This window comes from Helicoverpa zea, chromosome 15 (assembly GCF_022581195.2).
Source record: "Helicoverpa zea isolate HzStark_Cry1AcR chromosome 15, ilHelZeax1.1, whole genome shotgun sequence".
NCBI classification, from domain to species: domain Eukaryota; kingdom Metazoa; phylum Arthropoda; class Insecta; order Lepidoptera; family Noctuidae; genus Helicoverpa; species Helicoverpa zea.
In genome coordinates, this window is record NC_061466.1 from 8,847,937 (window position 1) to 8,868,097 (window position 20,161).

Genomic DNA, 20,161 nt, shown 5'->3' on the forward strand with positions numbered 1-20,161 from the left:
TATCTTACGATTTTAATTAAAATAAATGGTATTATGAGTCCCAATTTTCTACCCCTTGTTTGGAAAGACCATAGAGAAATATAACGCAAGTTGTCATGTTACATTTCCGTTAACCAGATTATTTTCCTTTGTACTAAAAATCATTCTATTTTAGTGGCGCTAATTTTAAGGACTTGCCATAATGGGATTTATCGTAACTAGACAACAAACATTCAAGTTACATTGGAGCATGAATTATTATTCGAACGGTCGGTTATCCGTAATCGATATGAGTGTGTCTACATCTTTCAGCCCCACATAAGCCTACATGCGAGATTTCATTGTTAGAGGCTAGTAGGTGTTTTAGGGTGCGTCCACATCTGGCGAATGCGCCGCGAATGCGCAGCACGCGAGCCGATCGCGAGCTGTCCGCGAGCTGCGCGCGTGCAGTCACTGCAATAGTTCGGTGCTTGTCTTTAGCGCAACTCACGCAAGGCTCGTATAGAGCGCGCGAGCGGCGCGCGATCTGCGCGCAATCAGTTCTCGCCCTTACAGTTCCGTATATTGGCTCAGTACTATCGAAGATGTCAGACGTCGCGCGCCGCCTGCGCGCCGCTCGCGTGCGGCGCTTAGGTCGCGCGCGAGCTGCGCGCGGGCCAAGCAGAAGCGGCGCACGAACAAAAATGCACGCGCGCAGCTCGCGGACAGCTCGCGATCGGCTCGCGTGCTGCGCATTCGCCAGATGTGGACGCACCCTTAGGATAGCGAAATTTGGATACAAACATAGTTTTGATTCACTTTCACATAAAAATGAATGTCTGTATCTATTCACAATAAGTTAGAATCGGGACTTAATTACAATATTATTATAAGCCCGATTGTTTATAAATAATTATTATATGTCCGATTGTGTATAAATATGTGTGCAAGTCGCGAAAGATTATAGAACTATATCAGTTCGATTACTGAATCAAATCAGGATATTTCAACAACTATTCCCCAATCAGTTCAGATAATCGACGCTCTACTGTACCTAGCGTAACCCATCCCTAAATTCATTTGCATTTTGAGAGACTACAAAATAGGCCTTAAAACTTTGATGGCACAATGTAATAATGCTGTATTTTAGGAAGCCCTTTTGTAACATTCATAGTATAGTACCTACATTATTTATTTAACATACTCCAGGCAAACACTGAATCAACACTCCTTAGAGTAAGCACTTATCTAAACATAAACAATCTTGATATATTTTTTTTATTATACAAACTCAGTTTAAAAATAAAATGCTGCTAAAAATCAATTGGAATACTATAACAACAGTTATTTAATCAATTGACTCATTATTTTAAGCAGTACTTCATTTTTTTAATATGTATTTGTATGAAAAGTCCTATCTAAATTGTTTGCCTTTAGTTTCGTGCCTACTGAATAGAGTATAGTTAAGTATATTATATACTGTTATTTAAAAACGATCATTGATATTACATCATTAGGGGTATAAAAATAGTTAGGCCCAGACTCCACCAAATCGGAGGTTTTAAACAATCAATAGAATTTCGATATTCAAATAAAGGCTTAGTTCAAGCAAATTATATTCAATACTTATTTAGAATTAAATAAACGGTTTTAAAATTATGTACAAAACAAAAAAAAATGTATATTTGTGTGCGATTATCTTACATTTGGCTGAACAGATTTTAATGTAGTTTCCAGCACATTTTTTGTCAGACTTTTTTGTTTTCCTTATCTTGTCTCCACTCAGTAGAACATCCAAATTCTATTGGTTGTTTAAAAACTGCTTTGAAGTCTGGGCCTTCTCTTCAAAAGCACAGCACTACTGAGTATTAATTGTTTAGAGAACATAATTACATCTATATTATAAAAACCGGCCAAGAGCGTGTTGGACCACGCTCATTGTAGGGTTCCGTTGTTTACCGAGTTTAGCCCATACTTATCCCGACCCCATCAACTGAAAAGTATGAAAATAATCTACGGTCAAGTACCACAGTTAAGTAGTAAACTTCTAATTTCATGGTTCAGGTGTTTGAGCAAATCTTCGTCCGGGTTGTCTTGTTGTACTAGGCGGTCGCGTTGAGCTATCAACTCGTTTATTCTCTCGTTCATCGGATTTTTTGGGGCGTTCCTGCAATGATAATTTTTCATTCTATTAATATTTTAAGGTGAACTAACTCAGTAATTTTAAAAATTGATTTTGTCAATTTCTGAGAAGAAAGATGTATGAGATAGCTTTTCCACAAGTAGATTTTGTACATAGAACGAGCGGGATGGAACTGTTATTTTTCAATTGTCACCAACGCCTGTATGTAAGTCGCGGAAAATATGCTGGTTTGAAGCGCTCTTATAAGTAAAGCTTTATACATTTACTTACTTGAGATCATTGTACATTCCTAATTCATCTGGGCCGGCAGGATCTGTGGAATTGACCATTATTAAATTATTACACATTTTACTGTTATGATATTGCAATGGCTTTATTTATTAACGACTAGCTGTTCCTCGCGATTTGACCCGCGTCCCGATGTATCAGCAACAGCCGGATTAAAACTAGCCTGGTTTTTATAAAATTTGTTTATATGTAGTGTAAAAATTTAAAATTTAAATCAGATCGGTAGTTTGGGCTTGAAAGTGAACAGACAGACAGTTGGACATACAGAGTTACTTCCACATTTATAATATTAGTAGCAGAAATAAACTAACTTATAATAGAATGCGTGTTGAGTGTCGGCGTGTTGGCGAGTATGTCGACGTAGAAATCGTCCTTCAACTTTTTCAAGTCAACTGGAATTGAATTCACGCTGTTTTCATCTTGGTCTTCTATTGGCTCCAATCTGTAATAAAATTGAAACTGGTTATATTTCGCTGTCTGTTTCACCCGCTTCCCAAGAGACCTACTTACCGCATTTGTGTTCATGTGTTATTCTGATGTATAAGCTATTATTGCAGACTTTCATCAAAATTAATTCCATAGTTTTTCATGCAAACTTTCGCATACTTTAGTGAGATTATAAAATATGAGTATAGCTATAGGAGGACTGTGTAGGATTATTGATTAAAAAAATATATTGAGTTGTCTTTAGTTCAATCATCATTCTCCGAGCCTTTTCCCCAACTATGTTGGGGTCGGCTTCCAGTCTAACCGGATGTAGCTGAGTACCAGTGCTTTACAAGAAGTAACTGCCCTGCCTGACCTCCTCAACCCAGTTACCCGGGCAATACCCCTTGGTTAGACTGGTGTCAGACTTACTGGCTTCTGACTACCCGTGACAACTGTCTTTAGTTCAATACCCAACCGACTTCATAACAGTAAGAATTAATTACCCCATCTCCCCCAGCTGTTTCCTGTCCTCCTGCAGCTGAGTAAGCATCTGCCTCCTGGTGGATAGCTTGACGAGATGCAGCTCTCTGACAGCTCGTCCCCACTGCTCCTTGAAGAACGACTTGGACTGCACCGCGCTGTCTAACTTCTCTTCTAGGTAGCGCTGGGGAATAGATATAGAAAAATGTTAGTCGTCATTTTAATAATTTTCTTACCAATAAAAGCACATGAAGTGATGAAGAGCGGTTTTATGGGCTGCGTTTTGTAAAATTGGCCTAGTGAAAAGTGCTGATTTTATGTGGAATAAATAACTTTTTATCTTAAGCTTTTCTCTAATCTGTCAGAAAATGACAACTAGTGGTCGGAACGCATATCTATCGGAGCCGAAAGCGCCGAAGAAACCGCATTGCCTTTATTGCCTTTGCAAATCTGGTGACGACACCCGAATTGTGAGATGTGCAGTTTCTTATGTTGTTATAGAATATTCTAAAATCTTTTCATGCGGCGTATTTTATTTATTTCTTTCCTTATGATAGATGTGCCTTCATTACTTGGATTTTTGTGTTTGGTGTCTGACATAATATAACGCCAAACTTTAAACAATAGGATATGAAAAATGTAGCAACTTACCAGTTCTTGTATGAGACTCGCAGTTTGATCCTTTGTAAGGCCTGAATATCGGCTCTCGCATTCCTTTTCAGTGTTCTTTATATTGTTCTGAAAAACATACATTGGTATGTAATGTTTATATGGTACTCAACTTCCTGATGTGACCTTATTGATATTATAATTAAACCGGTTTCTAACTAACCAAGGATAGATTGAGGAAGGATTGTCCATTTATCGAAGAAGGCTCAATAGCCTTATAAATAATAATGGACAATAGAATTTTTAAAATCGGATCCGTAGTTCCCGAGATTAACTCGTTCAAGCATAAGTACTAACTCTTCAGCTTTATAATAACCTAGTAATTAAAAAAGAATATTTTTTAAGTTATCTGTACTCATAATTAACCTACCTTCAACAATTCCACTTGTTTCTGCAGCTGCTGCACCTTAACCTCCAGCTCTTCGACCCTCATATCCTTGAGCTTGAGCTGATGGTTCATGTCGTCCTCCATCTTCTGCGACGCCTCGCGTAGCTCCTGGTACTTCGCCGTGTAGTGAGATTCTAGAGCTTTCTTCGCTTCATGCAGCTGAAATGTTTGAATATACATATATGATAATATAATCCGTTTGAGTAAAAATGAATAATGTTGACAGGACTTTTCCTACAAATCGATATAGTGTCTGGCTTAAAGGTTTTCAATTCTCTAATGCCCTAAAAAAACAGTTAACAGTTTTTTCAGTATACCTTTCAAATGTCAAAAATATCGCCGTTCTATCCACCCACGTTTTCTCTTTATCACATACCTATTCTTTTTATGATGAAGAAGAAAAGACAAACTTCAGTGCAAAGATGAGGAAATTCATCGAAGTCAGTCGTCTTTCGGTAACGCAAACACATACAAAAAACTCCCCCAGTCATGGCATTGCAGCAATGCCATGACTGGGGGAGTGCAATGCCATTGCTCTATATTACTTAGTTTACATAACTCTACTTATTATTACAATATAACTTGTATACAATACCTTCTTCTCCCTATCAGTGTTGCGGTACCCCCGGAGCCGGAAGTCGTCAGTAGCTCGGCTGAGGTCAGCGGCTAAGTTGCGACATTGCTCTATGCCTTTACTTAGTTTACATTCTAGTTCCACTTGCTTTTTAGCCCATTCTTTGGCTAGAAGTTCTAGGTGGTATTCTTCTTTGCGTTTCAGCTGAAATGAGGAAGAAAAAGAATTAAGGTTCCCTATCAATATCATTTACACTTGGCTAAGTTGCCGAGCCAAAGGGAGTCTCTCAAGTACACGAGTGTCTGGGTTCGTTTGCAGGTCAAGCAATTGTCAGTGTAACTTCTAAGATATAAATATGTATTTTCCAAGTGCCAAGTGTTTCTATGCCAATGACTGAGTAAATATGAGGGAAAACATATTGAAGAAATCTGAACTTTGAAGTCTAAAATCGCCTCCGCCCCGAGCAAGCGTGGTGATTAACGCTCAATCGTTTTCTGTATGAACAGAGATATACAGTGGGACAATAAAATTCCAGATGATGAGTAATTTAAAAATAAATAAATATTAAGTATCCAAATGTGTAAATTATATGGAATAAAGAGATATAAAAAATTATTTAAATTACATCTAAGTTTAGGCTTTATTGACTGTGTTTAGCAATTTATTTGTATACTAACTTGACATTTAAACATTTCCTGTTGTTTCTCCTTCCAATCCTCGAGCTCGTCCACAAACTTCTGCATGATGGCGTCGCGTTCTATTGCTGGGATCGTCATCTTTACCATATCTGTTTATTGTAAAACATATAGTTTTGTTAGTTAAGTTAAACTATTCATAACTAATAACATAAAAAACAGATTAATTTTTATAAAGTCCTACCTTTCTCGTTATGCGTAATACAAGTGTCACTTTTGCTTGTTTCTAGTTTGTCTGGCCTGAAACACATTATTTACATTAAAGTATATAAGTGAGTAACTTATATACCTAAGTACCTAATTTGTTTATCCAGTAGCGGGGCAAGACCAAAATTTGATGTGGGCAAGACAGATTTCGCGAGGCCCTGTTCTATGGCGACCTGAAGACGGATTCTTTAAAATAATAAAAACAAACGAAACAATTAACACTGCCTTTTTTTCATAAAAATACAAATTAGATTAAAGTCGCTGGCAGAAACTAGTATTGAATAACACGTTTCCATTTAGTGCCGGTTTTAACTCTACCAGCGCCCTGGGCGAGATTTCTACGGCGCCCTCCAACTGCAATTCAACCCCATAGGAAAAACAGAGACATATGCAGTCACCGAATTTTTTTTGAAAAATGTAGCCCAATCGTACATAAGTTATTGCTGGTTGGTTGGTGAAGGCAAAAATACGGGAACATAGCTTCTGATTACGCGAGCGAAGCGAGCGGTATTTTTTTTTGTAATATTGTAGAACTCAAAACAAAATTTACTTAAAATTAAGCCCAAACGTACGTATAACTCTTTGTTGACGCCTATGTATTACAATTTTGGGACTTAAAGTAGTACCGTAAATAAGAAAGTTCATATGGAAACTATAAGTTACTTTCATATTAATAAAAGGACTTAAAAACGACACTTAACTTTTTGCTAATGTAGACTAAAAAATGTTGACACTAACAATGAAAACAACTATATAGTGAAGCAAGCCCGAAAATTTTTGAGTTTTGGATCAGGGCAACTGTGAAGTGAAGAAGGGAGCGCGAATTTTTGTGAATATTGGGACATTAATAGTAGCTATATGTGATAAAAAATGTAAGTGTAAAGTAAAGAAATCGCGAGCGAAGCGAGCGCGAAAATTTTTGAGTTTTGGGACATAAAAGTAGTGTTTGTTCGAGAACATGTTTCACAACAAAATTGATTCATATCTTTTATTTTATTCTCGCTTTAAACATTTTTGAGGCGCGAGGCCCCTTGTACCGCGAGGCCGTAGGCGGTGGCCCACGTCGCCCACGCCTAGCGCCGCCTCTGTATTTATCACATTTTAGGCAAGAAGAAAAGAAGGGTGCTGATCGCGTCTATTTGTGTCTGTGGCACTGTAGCTCTTAACGGATGAACTGATTTGCAATGCTGTTTTTTTTTTTAATGAAAAATAAATCTAAGAATGGTAGCACTAATCTGTTTAGGTTACTCTGTAGCTCTATAAACTATACCCACTTATTATCACCACGGCACGTGAGCAGGGTGTCACTAGCGCAATGGGGCACGGCGTCAGTATCACACTGCACCTGCATGTCAGCAGTGGTGGGTCTGACGCGAGTCTGCAACAACTCTTGACTGACGGTTAACGACTCGTACATCTTCTTTATCAGTTCTGCTATCTCTGTGGATTGTAGGACCGTATCGCCGGATGCTGTTTTGTATCTGAAATTGTAGGTTTTAGTGTTGAAAATTGTGTTTTCAGTGAAAGGAGTTAACTGCAGATAGAAATACTGAAAATGAAGTGCTTTAAAGTATTTCGTTTGGGAATACTATCTACTAAACAAAGCAAATTCAATTTTAGGTTTGGTTATAACCAGCTGAGTATTATTTTTTTCCCGCGTGGCAGGCTCGCGATGACAGCGAGGCTGCCGCGCGTGGCAGGCTCGCGATGACAGCGAGGCTGCCGCGCGTGGCAGGCTCGCGATGACAGCGAGGCTGCCGCGCGTGGCAGCCTCGCGATGACAGCGAGGCTGCCGCGCGGGGCAGGCTCGCGATGACAGCGAGGCTGCCGCGCGTGGCAGGCTCGCGATGACAGCGAGGCTGCCGCGCGTGGCAGGCTCGCGATGACAGCGAGGCTGCCGCGCGTGGCAGGCTCGCGATGACAGCGAGGCTGCCGCGCGGGGCAGGCTCGCGATGACAGCGAGGCTGCCGCGCGTGGCAGGCTCGCGATGACAGCGAGGCTGCCGCGCGTGGCAGGCTCGCGATGACAGCGAGGCTGCCGCGCGTGGCAGGCTCGCGATGACAGCGAGGCTGCCGCGCGTGGCAGGCTCGCGATGACAGCGAGGCTGCCGCGCGTGGCAGGCTCGCGATGACAGCGAGGCTGCCGCGCGTGGCAGGCTCGCGATGACAGCGAGGCTGCCGCGCGTGGCAGGCTCGCGATGACAGCGAGGCTGCCGCGCGTGGCAGGCTCGCGATGACAGCGAGGCTGCCGCGCGTGGCAGGCTCGCGATGACCGCGAGGCTGCCGCGCGTGGCAGGCTCGCGATGACAGCGAGGCTGCCGCGCGTGGCAGGCTCGCGATGACAGCGAGGCTGCCGCGCGTGGCAGGCTCGCGATGACAGCGAGGCTGCCGCGCGTGGCAGGCTCGCGATGACAGCGAGGCTGCCGCGCGTGGCAGGCTCGCGATGACAGCGAGGCTGCCGCGCGTGGCAGGCTCGCGATGACAGCGAGGCTGCCGCGCGTGGCAGGCTCGCGATGACAGCGAGGCTGCCGCGCGTGGCAGGCTCGCGATGACAGCGAGGCTGCCGCGCGTGGCAGGCTCGCGATGACAGCGAGGCTGCCGCGCGTGGCAGGCTCGCGATGACAGCGAGGCTGCCGCGCGTGGCAGGCTCGCGATGACAGCGAGGCTGCCGCGCGTGGCAGGCTCGCGATGACAGCGAGGCTGCCGCGCGTGGCAGGCTCGCGATGACAGCGAGGCTGCCGCGCGTGGCAGGCTCGCGATGACAGCGAGGCTGCCGCGCGTGGCAGGCTCGCGATGACAGCGAGGCTGCCGCGCGTGGCAGGCTCGCGATGACAGCGAGGCTGCCGCGCGTGGCAGGCTCGCGATGACAGCGAGGCTGCCGCGCGTGGCAGGCTCGCGATGACAGCGAGGCTGCCGCGCGTGGCAGGCTCGCGATGACAGCGAGGCTGCCGCGCGTGGCAGGCTCGCGATGACAGCGAGGCTGCCGCGCGTGGCAGGCTCGCGATGACAGCGAGGCTGCCGCGCGTGGCAGGCTCGCGATGACAGCGAGGCTGCCGCGCGTGGCAGGCTCGCGATGACAGCGAGGCTGCCGCGCGTGGCAGGCTCGCGATGACAGCGAGGCTGCCGCGCGTGGCAGGCTCGCGATGACAGCGCGGCTGCCGCGCGTGGCAGGCTCGCGATGACAGCGAGGCTGCCGCGCGTGGCAGGCTCGCGATGACAGCGAGGCTGCCGCGCGTGGCAGGCTCGCGATGACAGCGAGGCTGCCGCGCGTGGCAGGCTCGCGATGACAGCGAGGCTGCCGCGCGTGGCAGGCTCGCGATGACAGCGAGGCTGCCGCGCGTGGCAGGCTCGCGATGACAGCGAGGCTGCCGCGCGTGGCAGGCTCGCGATGACAGCGAGGCTGCCGCGCGTGGCAGGCTCGCGATGACAGCGAGGCTGCCGCGCGTGGCAGGCTCGCGATGACAGCGAGGCTGCCGCGCGTGGCAGGCTCGCGATGACAGCGAGGCTGCCGCGCGTGGCAGGCTCGCGATGACAGCGAGGCTGCCGCGCGTGGCAGGCTCGCGATGACAGCGAGGCTGCCGCGCCCTCTTGGGGATAGTTTCCACGCGCGGCAAATGGACACGCCTATTCGCAAGTAGGTATATCGTTTTAGGTAAGGCATTTTTGGTTGCCTATCTATACTAATATTATAAAGCTGAAGAATTTGTTTGTTTGTTTGAGCGCGCTAATCTCAAAAACTACTGGACCGATCTTTCAGTGTAGATAGATAGCCCATTTATCGAGGAAGGCTATAGGCTTTTTATCCGGGTTCGTGCCGTGGTTCCTACGGGATGCAGGTGAAACCGCTGACAGAAGCTAATACTAAATAAAAAATAAGTTTTACCTAGCAGTATTAGTAGCGGAGAGGTTAGTATAGGCCACTCCTCCCACATCCCTGGCGACGTTGGTGCAGCTGCCGGCGCGGAAGTCCAGGATGTGTTCCTGAGGAACCGCCTCCCGACGCCGACCGCTCTCCAGGTGAGTGGCGCTGCGAGCCGTCAGGTTGTTTGGTTTCTTCTGGGGAATATAATGTATGAAAGTTACAATATGCTGGCTAAAACATGATGATGGACACTGCAGGTGGGGTAAGACCCGGAAGAGATGGCGTATCGATCTGGAAATTTACCAATGAAACTATTGCCTGTTCAACGGATCCGTAAGTGTGAGAGGTGTCTACTAGCATCGGCCAGCGGTTTCGACCGCTTCTTAAGGGAACTACTTGCCGCAACCAGATAAAAATTAGTAGTAAGTATGTTATTCTGATCTATTCAGTAGTTATTATGTGAAAGAGAAGAAGTAGAACCAATAGAATAGAATTATACAACGTCGTCACACCTCCTACTCGTACTTTGTGCCATATTTTAAGCTAAAGAGGTAGATTAAACTATAAGAAATATTACCTGCACTTCCTGTTTAACTCCAAGATACTTTAGAGACATTTCCACATCAACAAATGGTCTTCTGCCATAATCTAACGCAGGCGTATCATCACATCTCAGTATAAAACATCTCTCGTGTATCGTTAGAGCTCCGTCACTGTTACAGAACTTGTCCACAAAGTGCTGAATGTCTTCTGTGGGTATTAGCTTGCGGAGATCCATGCTGCAGATGCCTGGAAATAATATTTTAAAATGATGTACGAATATGAAAAGGATAGTGGAATTAAAGACCACTTTCTATGAAGTAAAGGGAGTACTGTTTTTACCTCATGATTTTTAAGCAAGCAAAGGAAAAAGAGGAGTGATTAAGCTTTAATGTGTATTTATTTATGGTATCGTAACTCCCAAACGAATGAACCAGTTTATGCAGTTTACTGAGTCGTAGGTAATTTTTCGTAGGTAAAGTATCACCTCGATGTTGTTAGGTTTGAAGTTATCTTAGAAATATGTCTGATTGAACTACATGATTTATGAATTTACTAGCTTCCTATGTCCTTTTCCCGGGTCTAACCTATCTTTCCTCTAATTTTTAGCTTAAGCGGTTCAACCATTCTCGAGTTATAAAATGTGTAACTAACACGATAAAGGACCATGGGCAAAAATGTATGAAGCCTGGGCTCACCCACCAACAGAGATGAGACCACTTTGAATATACTTGTAAAGCACTAAATATAAAGACTTAAACTCATTTTTGCGAAGAATCCATTGGGTTATTTTGCTATAAATATTTTTCTCCGACCATAAATAAAAACTAATATTTTGCAAAAAGTAGTGCTGTTATGGCATTGTAGGTTTTGTTATTGAACACCTTTAATTAGTTTTAATTCCAGGTTTAATGTATACATAAAAAATAAAACAGCTGCTAACAGTTAAAATTATTTTTGTTAACATTTCAATCAATATCAATAATAATGTCGTCTAAATATCCTGCCGGTGGATTAAATTGTGAGTGCCTGCCTAACCCTAGATACCATATTATTGAAATGATATGAGCACAACTTCCTACTGTGCGTCTACCTGTTAGACACGAGCAGTAAGGGTCATGGCACAGTATAGCGGCACCGCAACAGCACGGCTCCACACCAGCATAAGTTGTCATTCAATTTAGAGCATTAAATCGTGTATATTATAATATATTTCGTAATGTCAATATGAAAAAGCCAACGGCGAGCAGTCAGCGCGCTTGCCGCTACCACACAACTCGGCTCGCAGCCCGCGTGCTGCAAGCGAGCGGACCTCATGCGTACAGCGCGCCGACGGCACGCTCATTACGCGCCGACTCTGAGTCGGCAGCGAAACAACGTCATTACGTCGTGTTCAATCATAACTATCTTAAAATAATATTGAGTTTGCGGTGACAGCAAGCTTACACCTCGCGGCCGGCGCGCGGTCGGCGAGCTTGCACCTTGCGGACAACGCGTAGTTAGCGCGCTGGCAGCTAGCCGTAGTCTTAATTCGAGGCGACGCCGTGCTGCAGCCGTGCTGTTGCGGTGCCGCTATAATGTGCTATGACCTTAATACTGAGCGATGGCATCTCGAGCCATTTCGTTTCTGTTAACCAGAATGTATACGTAATATGTACGTGCACGAACATCTCTTGACTGTATTCTTCCTCTTAATAGCCACACATTTTGGTGATGGATATTGCATGCTGCTAAATAATTTAATTCATTTTCACGACATACTTCTATCGTATATAAATTATAAACCATTGCGTAAATGTTCGCTGCAATATGATTTAGCAAGTTCCATTTGATATGACCCAAGCGATATCATGAAAATCTCGTTTATTGTTAGCCGAGGGAAGTCTTCCAGCTGATTTGCTTCCAATGTAATGCTCTTTGTCTATTTAGGTTCCTCAGTTGTACATAGTCGTTCAAAAGATTAGGTGTATGGAGTCCTATATTGGGTATTCTTAATATTTCATTTGCATGTCAGCTATAACAATGGCTTTTGTATTTTCTTCGTTGCCAAACAAGCCTTTTGGTAATAGCAGGTTTCTTTGCAGTATATTTTCTCGCGAAATATGGCTAATACCAAGGTGTCTGCTAACGAAGTCATTCATTAAACATTGTCTGGCTATTGCAAGTTTTCGTTCCAGGGTTCGGCGAGATATATTAAACAATGTTGACAATCTCTCGTTTGACTCTCCTGTTCTTAGTTTCGTCATATAGATACCGAGGACAGTCCGTGGACGATTTCTTCTTTGTGCTAGAGATGGAGTCTCCTGATGTCTCCTATGGATGTTCCTGAGTTTATACGCCACCGACTTCTATGCCGATGCACCTAAGAATAGTTTTTTTTTTTGCTTTTCAGTGTTTTTGGGAGTCGGTTTTATTTTTTTGTAATTTTTTTTTTATTTTTGGCTTTTCAGTGACAATCATAGTTGTCACTATGCGCATTTGTGGAAAGTTCTCATCAATACGAATAATATAAGCCCAAACACGAGGTAGTTTACATATTCAGTTGTCGAGTTCCCTCGACCTTCTCCGGTCTCCATCATCAGGTCAGCTCCAAACCTTCACTGTTGCATAGTGTTATCAAACGTACACCTCATTGTCAAGTTTTTAACCTATGCACGCCTACAATTTTTGAAAGTTGCCCTCGATTTCTCAGGGTTTCCATCATCAGATCCTGACCTGGTGATGAAGGTGGTCCCATAATCCTAGCATAATCAAATCCTGTGAATCAGGTTTTATGTCATGAACAACCAAGCGCACTACGACTCCTAACAATTCTTTTTCTACAAAACCTGTTTAGGTGCATATCTTTTTTTTGCCATGGAATTGAAGGTAGTGCCCATAGTAACAATTTTAGTACAAACAAAAACCTTCATAACGGCATATGCTATAACTCTGTTGGACAATGAGCCCATTTTGACTCATGGTCCTTTTTATATACAGTAATTACATATTCTAATCTAACTTACCAACATCATTCTCAGCAGCACAGACCCTAGTGACCAGATGCGGACACTCAGCGAAGTACCGGCTCAGTGTGGCCAGGTCGGACGCCAGCCGGAGTGATGTTCGCTGGTTGAACTGCACGTGGCTACCGCCGTTACTGCTTAGAGAGGCTGCTACCCTGGTACATGGAAGACGAGTTTGTAAGGGGTTTTGGTGTAAATATATAAGTTGGTAGTTGTTGACCCGGCAAACTTCATATGGTTAAACTTTCTCTAGACCTTTACAGATAAATTTAAAACCAAATAAAGCCAAATCGGTCCAGCCATTCTCGAATTTCAGTGAGACCAACGCACAGCAATTCATTTTAAATTTATTTTATGTGAATAAAATATAGTTCTACTAGCTGGTTTCATCCGCGTTCCACGGAAACTACTTATTTCCCATACCCGGATAAAATTTAACCTACCTATATCACGAGATAGTGTTGCTCCGTACCAGTGAAAATTTTATTAAATTGGCTCCATAGTTTCTGGAGCATCAAACAAAACATTATTTTTTTATTATTTTACTTCAGATAATACATACCTATCCGTGCTAATGTTGTGAGTGAACACGGAATATGTGACGTAGCAGTTCACTTCTCTATTCGCATTTCTGTCAGGTAACAACTGAAACACACGGCATGATAATTTTAGTACAGTTTTGCAACACATTTTTACAGTACCTTATTTTATTTTTAAGTTACAGAAATACTTGATTATGGCGACCAGCTTGACTGTCGGTCATGGCATGGCATATAATAGTGCAGATGCTTTTGCTTGGACACAGGTGCACTTCCTATTCCCTGTCTGCTTGCGATGGGACGGCAGTCCGACACCACCGGAGAGAGATCACAATCATGACCGTCATTGATGTGCTTTTACGGGATACACAGGTGTATCAATCACCAACTTCCAAAGTACTTTGTGTTTGTTTAAAAAATAACATTTCCATATAAATGTACCCACTTATTTATACGTAAATACTTACCAAATCTAGATTCTCAACGGCACCAATGACAAAGCTGAGCACAAACAGTTGTTTCCCCGCGCCGATCCTTATGAGTCCCTCGTCACACAACAACTGTGGTATTAAATCCGGTGATGATACTACCCTCTTACTCTCTGATATGTATTCTTCTGTAAATAAATAACAAAAATAACATTAAGGCGCGTCCCCGAGCAAAACGCAGCGGAAGCCGTTTATTGTACTGTTTTTTGAAGTCAACTTCTCTTTGTCTAAAACAAATACCAACTCATAAAAAATACATAAAAGGACAATGCCAGGGTCTGGGCTCATAGTTTGCCCAGCAATGGGAGTAGTTCCAGGGGGTTCCTTAGTGCACTCTGAACACGTAATGCAAATATTTTTGAAATCGCTCCCTGAGGTCCCGAGGAAAACCGGTTCAAATATTCTCCATGAAGAGTCACTTTACAAGGCCTGAGCCATTTGCCCAGTGGTAGGAGTGGTTAGAATAGATTCTTTACTTCACTCTTAACACGAAATTAAAATATTTTTGAAATCGGTCCCAGGGGTCCCGAGAAAAACCGGTTCAAATGTTCTCCTTAGATAGTCACTTAACAAAGTCTTTGGCATTTGCCCAGTAGTGGGAGTGGTCAAAATAGGTTCTTTACTTCACTCTTAACATGAAATCCAAATATTTTTGAAATCGGTCCCTGGGGTCCGGAGAAAAACCGGTTCTAATATTCCACATGAACAGTCGCTTTACAAAGCTTGTGTCATTTGCCCAGTAGTGGGAGTGATTGAAATAGGTTCCTTACTTCACTTTTAACATGAAATTAAAATATTTTTGAAATCGGTCCCAGGGGTCCCGAGAAGAACCGGTTCAAATTTTCTCCTTAGATAGTCACTTAACAAAGTCTTTGGCATTTGCCCAGTAATAGGAGTGGTTGGAATAGATTCTTTACTTCACTCTTAACAAGGAATTAAAATATTTTTGAAATCGGTCCCAGGGGTCCCGAGGAAAACCGGTTTAAATGTTCCACATGAACAGTCTGTTTACAAAGCCTATGCCATTTGCCCAGTAGTGGAAGTGGTTGGAATAGGTTCTTTAATTCACTCTTAACAAGAAATCAAAATATTTTTGAAATCGGTCCCAGGGGTCCCGAGAAATTAATCTGATAAGACTTTTCTGCCAAATAAGTCTTACTCATATGTATGTTGTCAATCTCAATGCTCAGGATCTCGCTGTCAGGATCCAGTACTGGAAAATGTTGGAATGGGTTTTTTTTTACTGTGATTTTCAAATAAATTCTAAAAGCGTTGGATTCTAATAAGAACTGACAATGATTTTCTGAAAAAAAGGTAATTACCGCAATATTTTTGAATTTATGGTTTAAATCTACAAGGCGCCTGCGCTATGAGCTATCTTCTAAAAAAATCTTATCAAGACGAATAAAATAAGCTCGAACATGAGGTAGTTAGTAGATACCGTTGAGGAGTTCCCTCGTCTCTCTGTCGTCTCCATTGTCAGGTCAGATCTTAACCTTTACAGTTTTGTGGTGTCTGAGACATATACCCGAATGACAAGGTTTTACTCGATATGTGTCTACAATTTTCGAGAGTCGCTCCCGATTTTTTTTAGAGATTCCATCACCAGACCCTGGGCCGGATGACAAAGGAACCATTGAGGAAGTAAGCCCTTTCAAACAATAAAATAATTGTTGAAATCGGTTGGTAAACGACGGAGTTATGCACGTACAAACTTAAAAAGAATACAAATGAATTAAGAACCTCCTCCATTTTTGGAAGTCGGTTAAAAAAAAGTTGTCGTGTACAATACCTCGTATTTGTCAATCAATATAATTCATTTCAATTAAGGTAATAAAAGTGGAATAGTTAAGAGTTCGTAAGCTTATTTTATGTAATATTGAATAATAGTCAAACCATTTTTTCTCAGGACTCCCGGGATAGATTTCGAAATGCTTTGGTCTGGGACCTTATATAAGCCTATGGAACATAATACACTATGCAGTTACTGTGGGCAACACTTGAGCCCAACTTCCATACAAAGAATAGCATTGTCCTTTGTAGTATTCTTGACTCTTGAATGGTATTTTTTTTTTTTTTATAAGCAGAATAATGTCTAATTATAGGGTCACAACAAAACCACAGAAATGAGAAATAATCACTAATAAGATGCATCTCTTCGTTAAATAACTATTATTTTTATTTGCTACCTAAACTAATAGATAGGTAATTTAATAACGAACATTATGGTAATTTTATTTTTTTCAAACCACGAACATTTTATTTTATAAACATTTTAATCCAAAATATGAGCGTTCTCGCTACGTATTTCTTGCGCAGAGTTTGTATGGCGCAGAGGCTCAAGGTCATTTGCTCAGGGTACCGTCTTAATGGTAAGATTTACAGGTTGCTGATAATGTATCGGATAGCTTATCTGACACATCTCGGATATTTGGAAGAAATTTTAAATGCTCCTTACCTGGCAGATAGCATTAACTATCAGATAACTAAGAGATGCTTTAAAGTAACCAGTGAAACCTAGCTTATACATTTTAATTGTTAGGCCCAAGTGTTCTTAAAACAACTGAAAATGTGAATGTGTGTGTGAAAATGGGTGTAAGTGTGTTACTGTTTGATAGCCCATTTATCAAGGAAGGATAACGGCTTTTTATCCGGGTGCACGGCTTTGGAACTTTGGATGTGCTTAGTGACTACAGGAGTGAGTCTGACTGTGCAAATGGAGCATAAAAAAGTACTTACTCAAAGACATCAACATAGATTTGGCAGTGGGAGGGTTAGAAGCTAAGCAGGCAGCTGGAAACGCTACCTCATTGCTGTGGAACATTCGTAGCTCGTTCCTCTGAAATTATAATTCATTTACTTTATTTATCAATTTGTTGTAGGCATTAAAAACTTACCTACTACTAGGTGCATATAAACATCACATATGTACTTTAAATATATGACTAATATTATTAAAACTAATACACAATAACACATATCACTTAAATCAGTTCAGTAGTTTTTGCGTGAAAGCGCTACAGGAACTACTTTGGAACACTACTTATTTTGACAGTCTAATTAACTCCAACCAGTAGGCACAATCTTTTTATGGATCCATTAGCAGCTGATACATAAATAACAAGAATCATGCCCCATTCTTCCGCATTTCATTATTAAAATTAACAATTAAATTACTTAGGTGTATAATTGAAGTTTACTTAAAACTTGATAGTGATTACACACATGCAACACACCAAATTGAACATGAATAAAGATGAAGCTATTTGTGTTTAATATTTCCTACTTATTACTTCCTAGTTAACTCACTAAAAAGGTTGAGTTGGTTTATGGGCCTGTGGTTTCTTTTAAGCATGCAGGTTATAAACCCAGTGCTGATTATTGATAATGGTGTTACATAATAGTGTAGAACTGAAAACCCTCAAAAGAAATATTATGTACTACATTCCTATGGGAATCACCATATAATGTGATAAATAAATATTATGATAAATGAACTAATAAATATTTTTCATTTTTCATAAAATAGATCATAGATCACAGAATGTTACAATTTTGTCTTTATAGCAACCAGACATTATTCCTGACACTTAGGCTCAAGCAATTTTTACCATGAATTTTCAAATTCAAGTTTCAGAATAAACAGTTGTTTTGAGAAAAACTGATCCATTATCTGTAAACAAGGGCTTTAGTAACTTCCTATAACTTGTTATATTAAGATAGATATTTGAGGTAAGTATATGTATAGAAACTTACAGGAGTTGGTGTGTTTATCCTATCTTCAACGGAGAGGCTCATCAGCAATTGTGGATGACAGCATTTACCTTCAGACTTCACACCGAGGAGTCTGTGCCATGAGTGTTTTACCTGAAAATGTATAAGTACTTCTAATTAAAAAAACACGCAGTCTGAAGTTAAAATGGTGCTGGCCAGTAAAACAGTGGCTATTGTTATTGAACTGAATTACTATAGTTTTACTGTTCTAATAACTACTCTCTAAGAACACAGTTAGACTCAAATAGCTATCCATTGAATACCTTTGGCATTTCTTTTCACAGATCTTGTTGAGAAACTGCTTGTTTATAGTTAACTACTATTGACTTCACAATAGTCAAATAAAAAGTGAACAAAACTGATTGAGCATATGTGGTGGGGCAAATATCTAACTTCAGCTATGCAAAGTTATATGCTTAGGATCTTCCTATATTCATGAGGGTACATACATTTGAATTCCCTAGACTATTACTACAATAAAGAAAGAAGGACCTACTTCTATATTCTTATGAGAAGGGCATGGCTGAGCACCTAGCAGGCTCAGTAGAAGGTATCCCACTTTGTCCTTACGTCCCTGTGTGCCCATCGTGTGCACCTCAACCTTGACAGGCACATTCTGTACTCGTAAACTGTAATTTTATGAAAATGATGTAATATATGGAGATGGTGGAAGACATTTTATTTAATGAAGGTAATTTAAAGAACATGAATAGATTTGAATAGCAAATCTAAGGGTCAAGATAACATTTCTGACAGTATGTTTTGGTTCTGCTATCCATTTATTTGGAGGGATGTTTTTGTGGACAGAAGTGGCGAAAACTTAATGCTGGTTTATTTATTCATAGATATTTAACCGAATAAAGAAAAAAAAAAACGTTGTTAACTTGTTTACCTTCGAAACCTTCTTTTGTCTGCTTCCCAAACAAGTTCGGCGTCAAAAATAGGGGCATGTGAAGGTACTACAGGGTCCGTCTCTAACATATATCCATTGAGGGATCCACTTACTATAAACGGAGACCGCAGAAACCCAAAACCCAAGCCTGAAAAAAATTATAAGAATATCAACAGCTGTTCAGGAACTTAATTCTTTAAGTTGACAATACATAATGTTAGAGGAGAATTTACCCTCTTTTACATGCAGGACAATCTGAATATTCGGTCCCCGTAACTCGTCCATTTATATTTTATTCGAAATACAACAAAAAATTATAAAAATTCAAATCAAAAGCAACTGTAAACATTGCTTTCCAAAATCAAAGTTGACACATCAATAGTGGTGTTGCTAACATGAATAACTGTGAATAACCTTTTCTGGAAGCAGTTGCCACACATAAATATACACTTCGTTACATTGAATGTGTTAATGAAAAACAAATTATTTTTATTTTAATCTTACTTATATATAATTTCACCCGTTATTAATCTCAATACTTCGTAGCTGATTCAATTCACATCTTTAATTTGTTTAAGTCGACAACAACTAACAACATTGTCAAAGGACGAAACAATTAAAAAATAAAATATTTATTCAGTCAAGTAATCATCTCATTAATTAAAATCTAATTAAGTTATAAGATTTATTAATGTATTAACTTAAATTAAATTCTGTTTCCGTCTTTTTATTTATATTATCATCAAAAAAATCACGTCTTGCAAAGGTGTTTGAAAGTTTTTGGATTGATTATATTTATTTGATTATTTTGTTTCCGTAAAAATGACAGTATTTTCATAAGCACTTTCGACATTGTGTTTTGGATGGATGAATTTCTTTGAATACGATATCTTATAAATAATTTAAGCCTACAAAATATGTGTCAATAATTTTTCATAGATTTTATACGTTTAAAAACCTTTCAAACTTAAATAAACTGCAATGAAGAAGTTTTTGTTTGAATACAAATCTAAAACTACAAGGGGTCGTTGTCAATCAGAAACGAGCACTGCAATAAGGTAAACAATCGTTTTCTGACTATTTAGCTCAAATGATTATAAACTACCCGAGAAGTATGTCGTAAATTAGAATCAAGTATTGTACGGTAGTAAATGCACATTGTACGGTTGACGAGCCGCTTGTGACCGCAGCAGACTAGAGCTGAGGAGGGCCGACGCTCGACAACCGGCGC

At 41.0% G+C, this 20,161-nt stretch overlaps 1 protein-coding gene across 1 annotated transcript; it reads right to left on the bottom strand.

The window, feature by feature from the left end:
* Nucleotides 1-741: 741 nt before the first annotated feature.
* LOC124637059 (centrosomal protein of 120 kDa-like) lies at nt 742-19,299 on the bottom strand. Its single transcript, XM_047173377.1, has 20 exons — nt 19,164-19,299; nt 18,931-19,078; nt 18,535-18,667; nt 18,021-18,131; nt 17,004-17,103; nt 14,244-14,392; nt 13,800-13,882; nt 13,238-13,392; nt 10,270-10,481; nt 9,714-9,886; nt 7,106-7,312; nt 5,809-5,864; nt 5,607-5,716; nt 4,951-5,133; nt 4,338-4,514; nt 3,950-4,036; nt 3,322-3,482; nt 2,701-2,831; nt 2,372-2,414; nt 742-2,125 (listed from the first exon to the last, which is right to left on the bottom strand). The coding sequence occupies exons 1-20, from the start codon at nt 19,213-19,215 to the stop codon at nt 1,978-1,980; spliced, it is 2,619 nt and encodes an 872-aa protein (XP_047029333.1). The 5' UTR covers nt 19,216-19,299; the 3' UTR covers nt 742-1,977.
* Between the last annotated feature and the right edge of the window lie 862 nt (nt 19,300-20,161).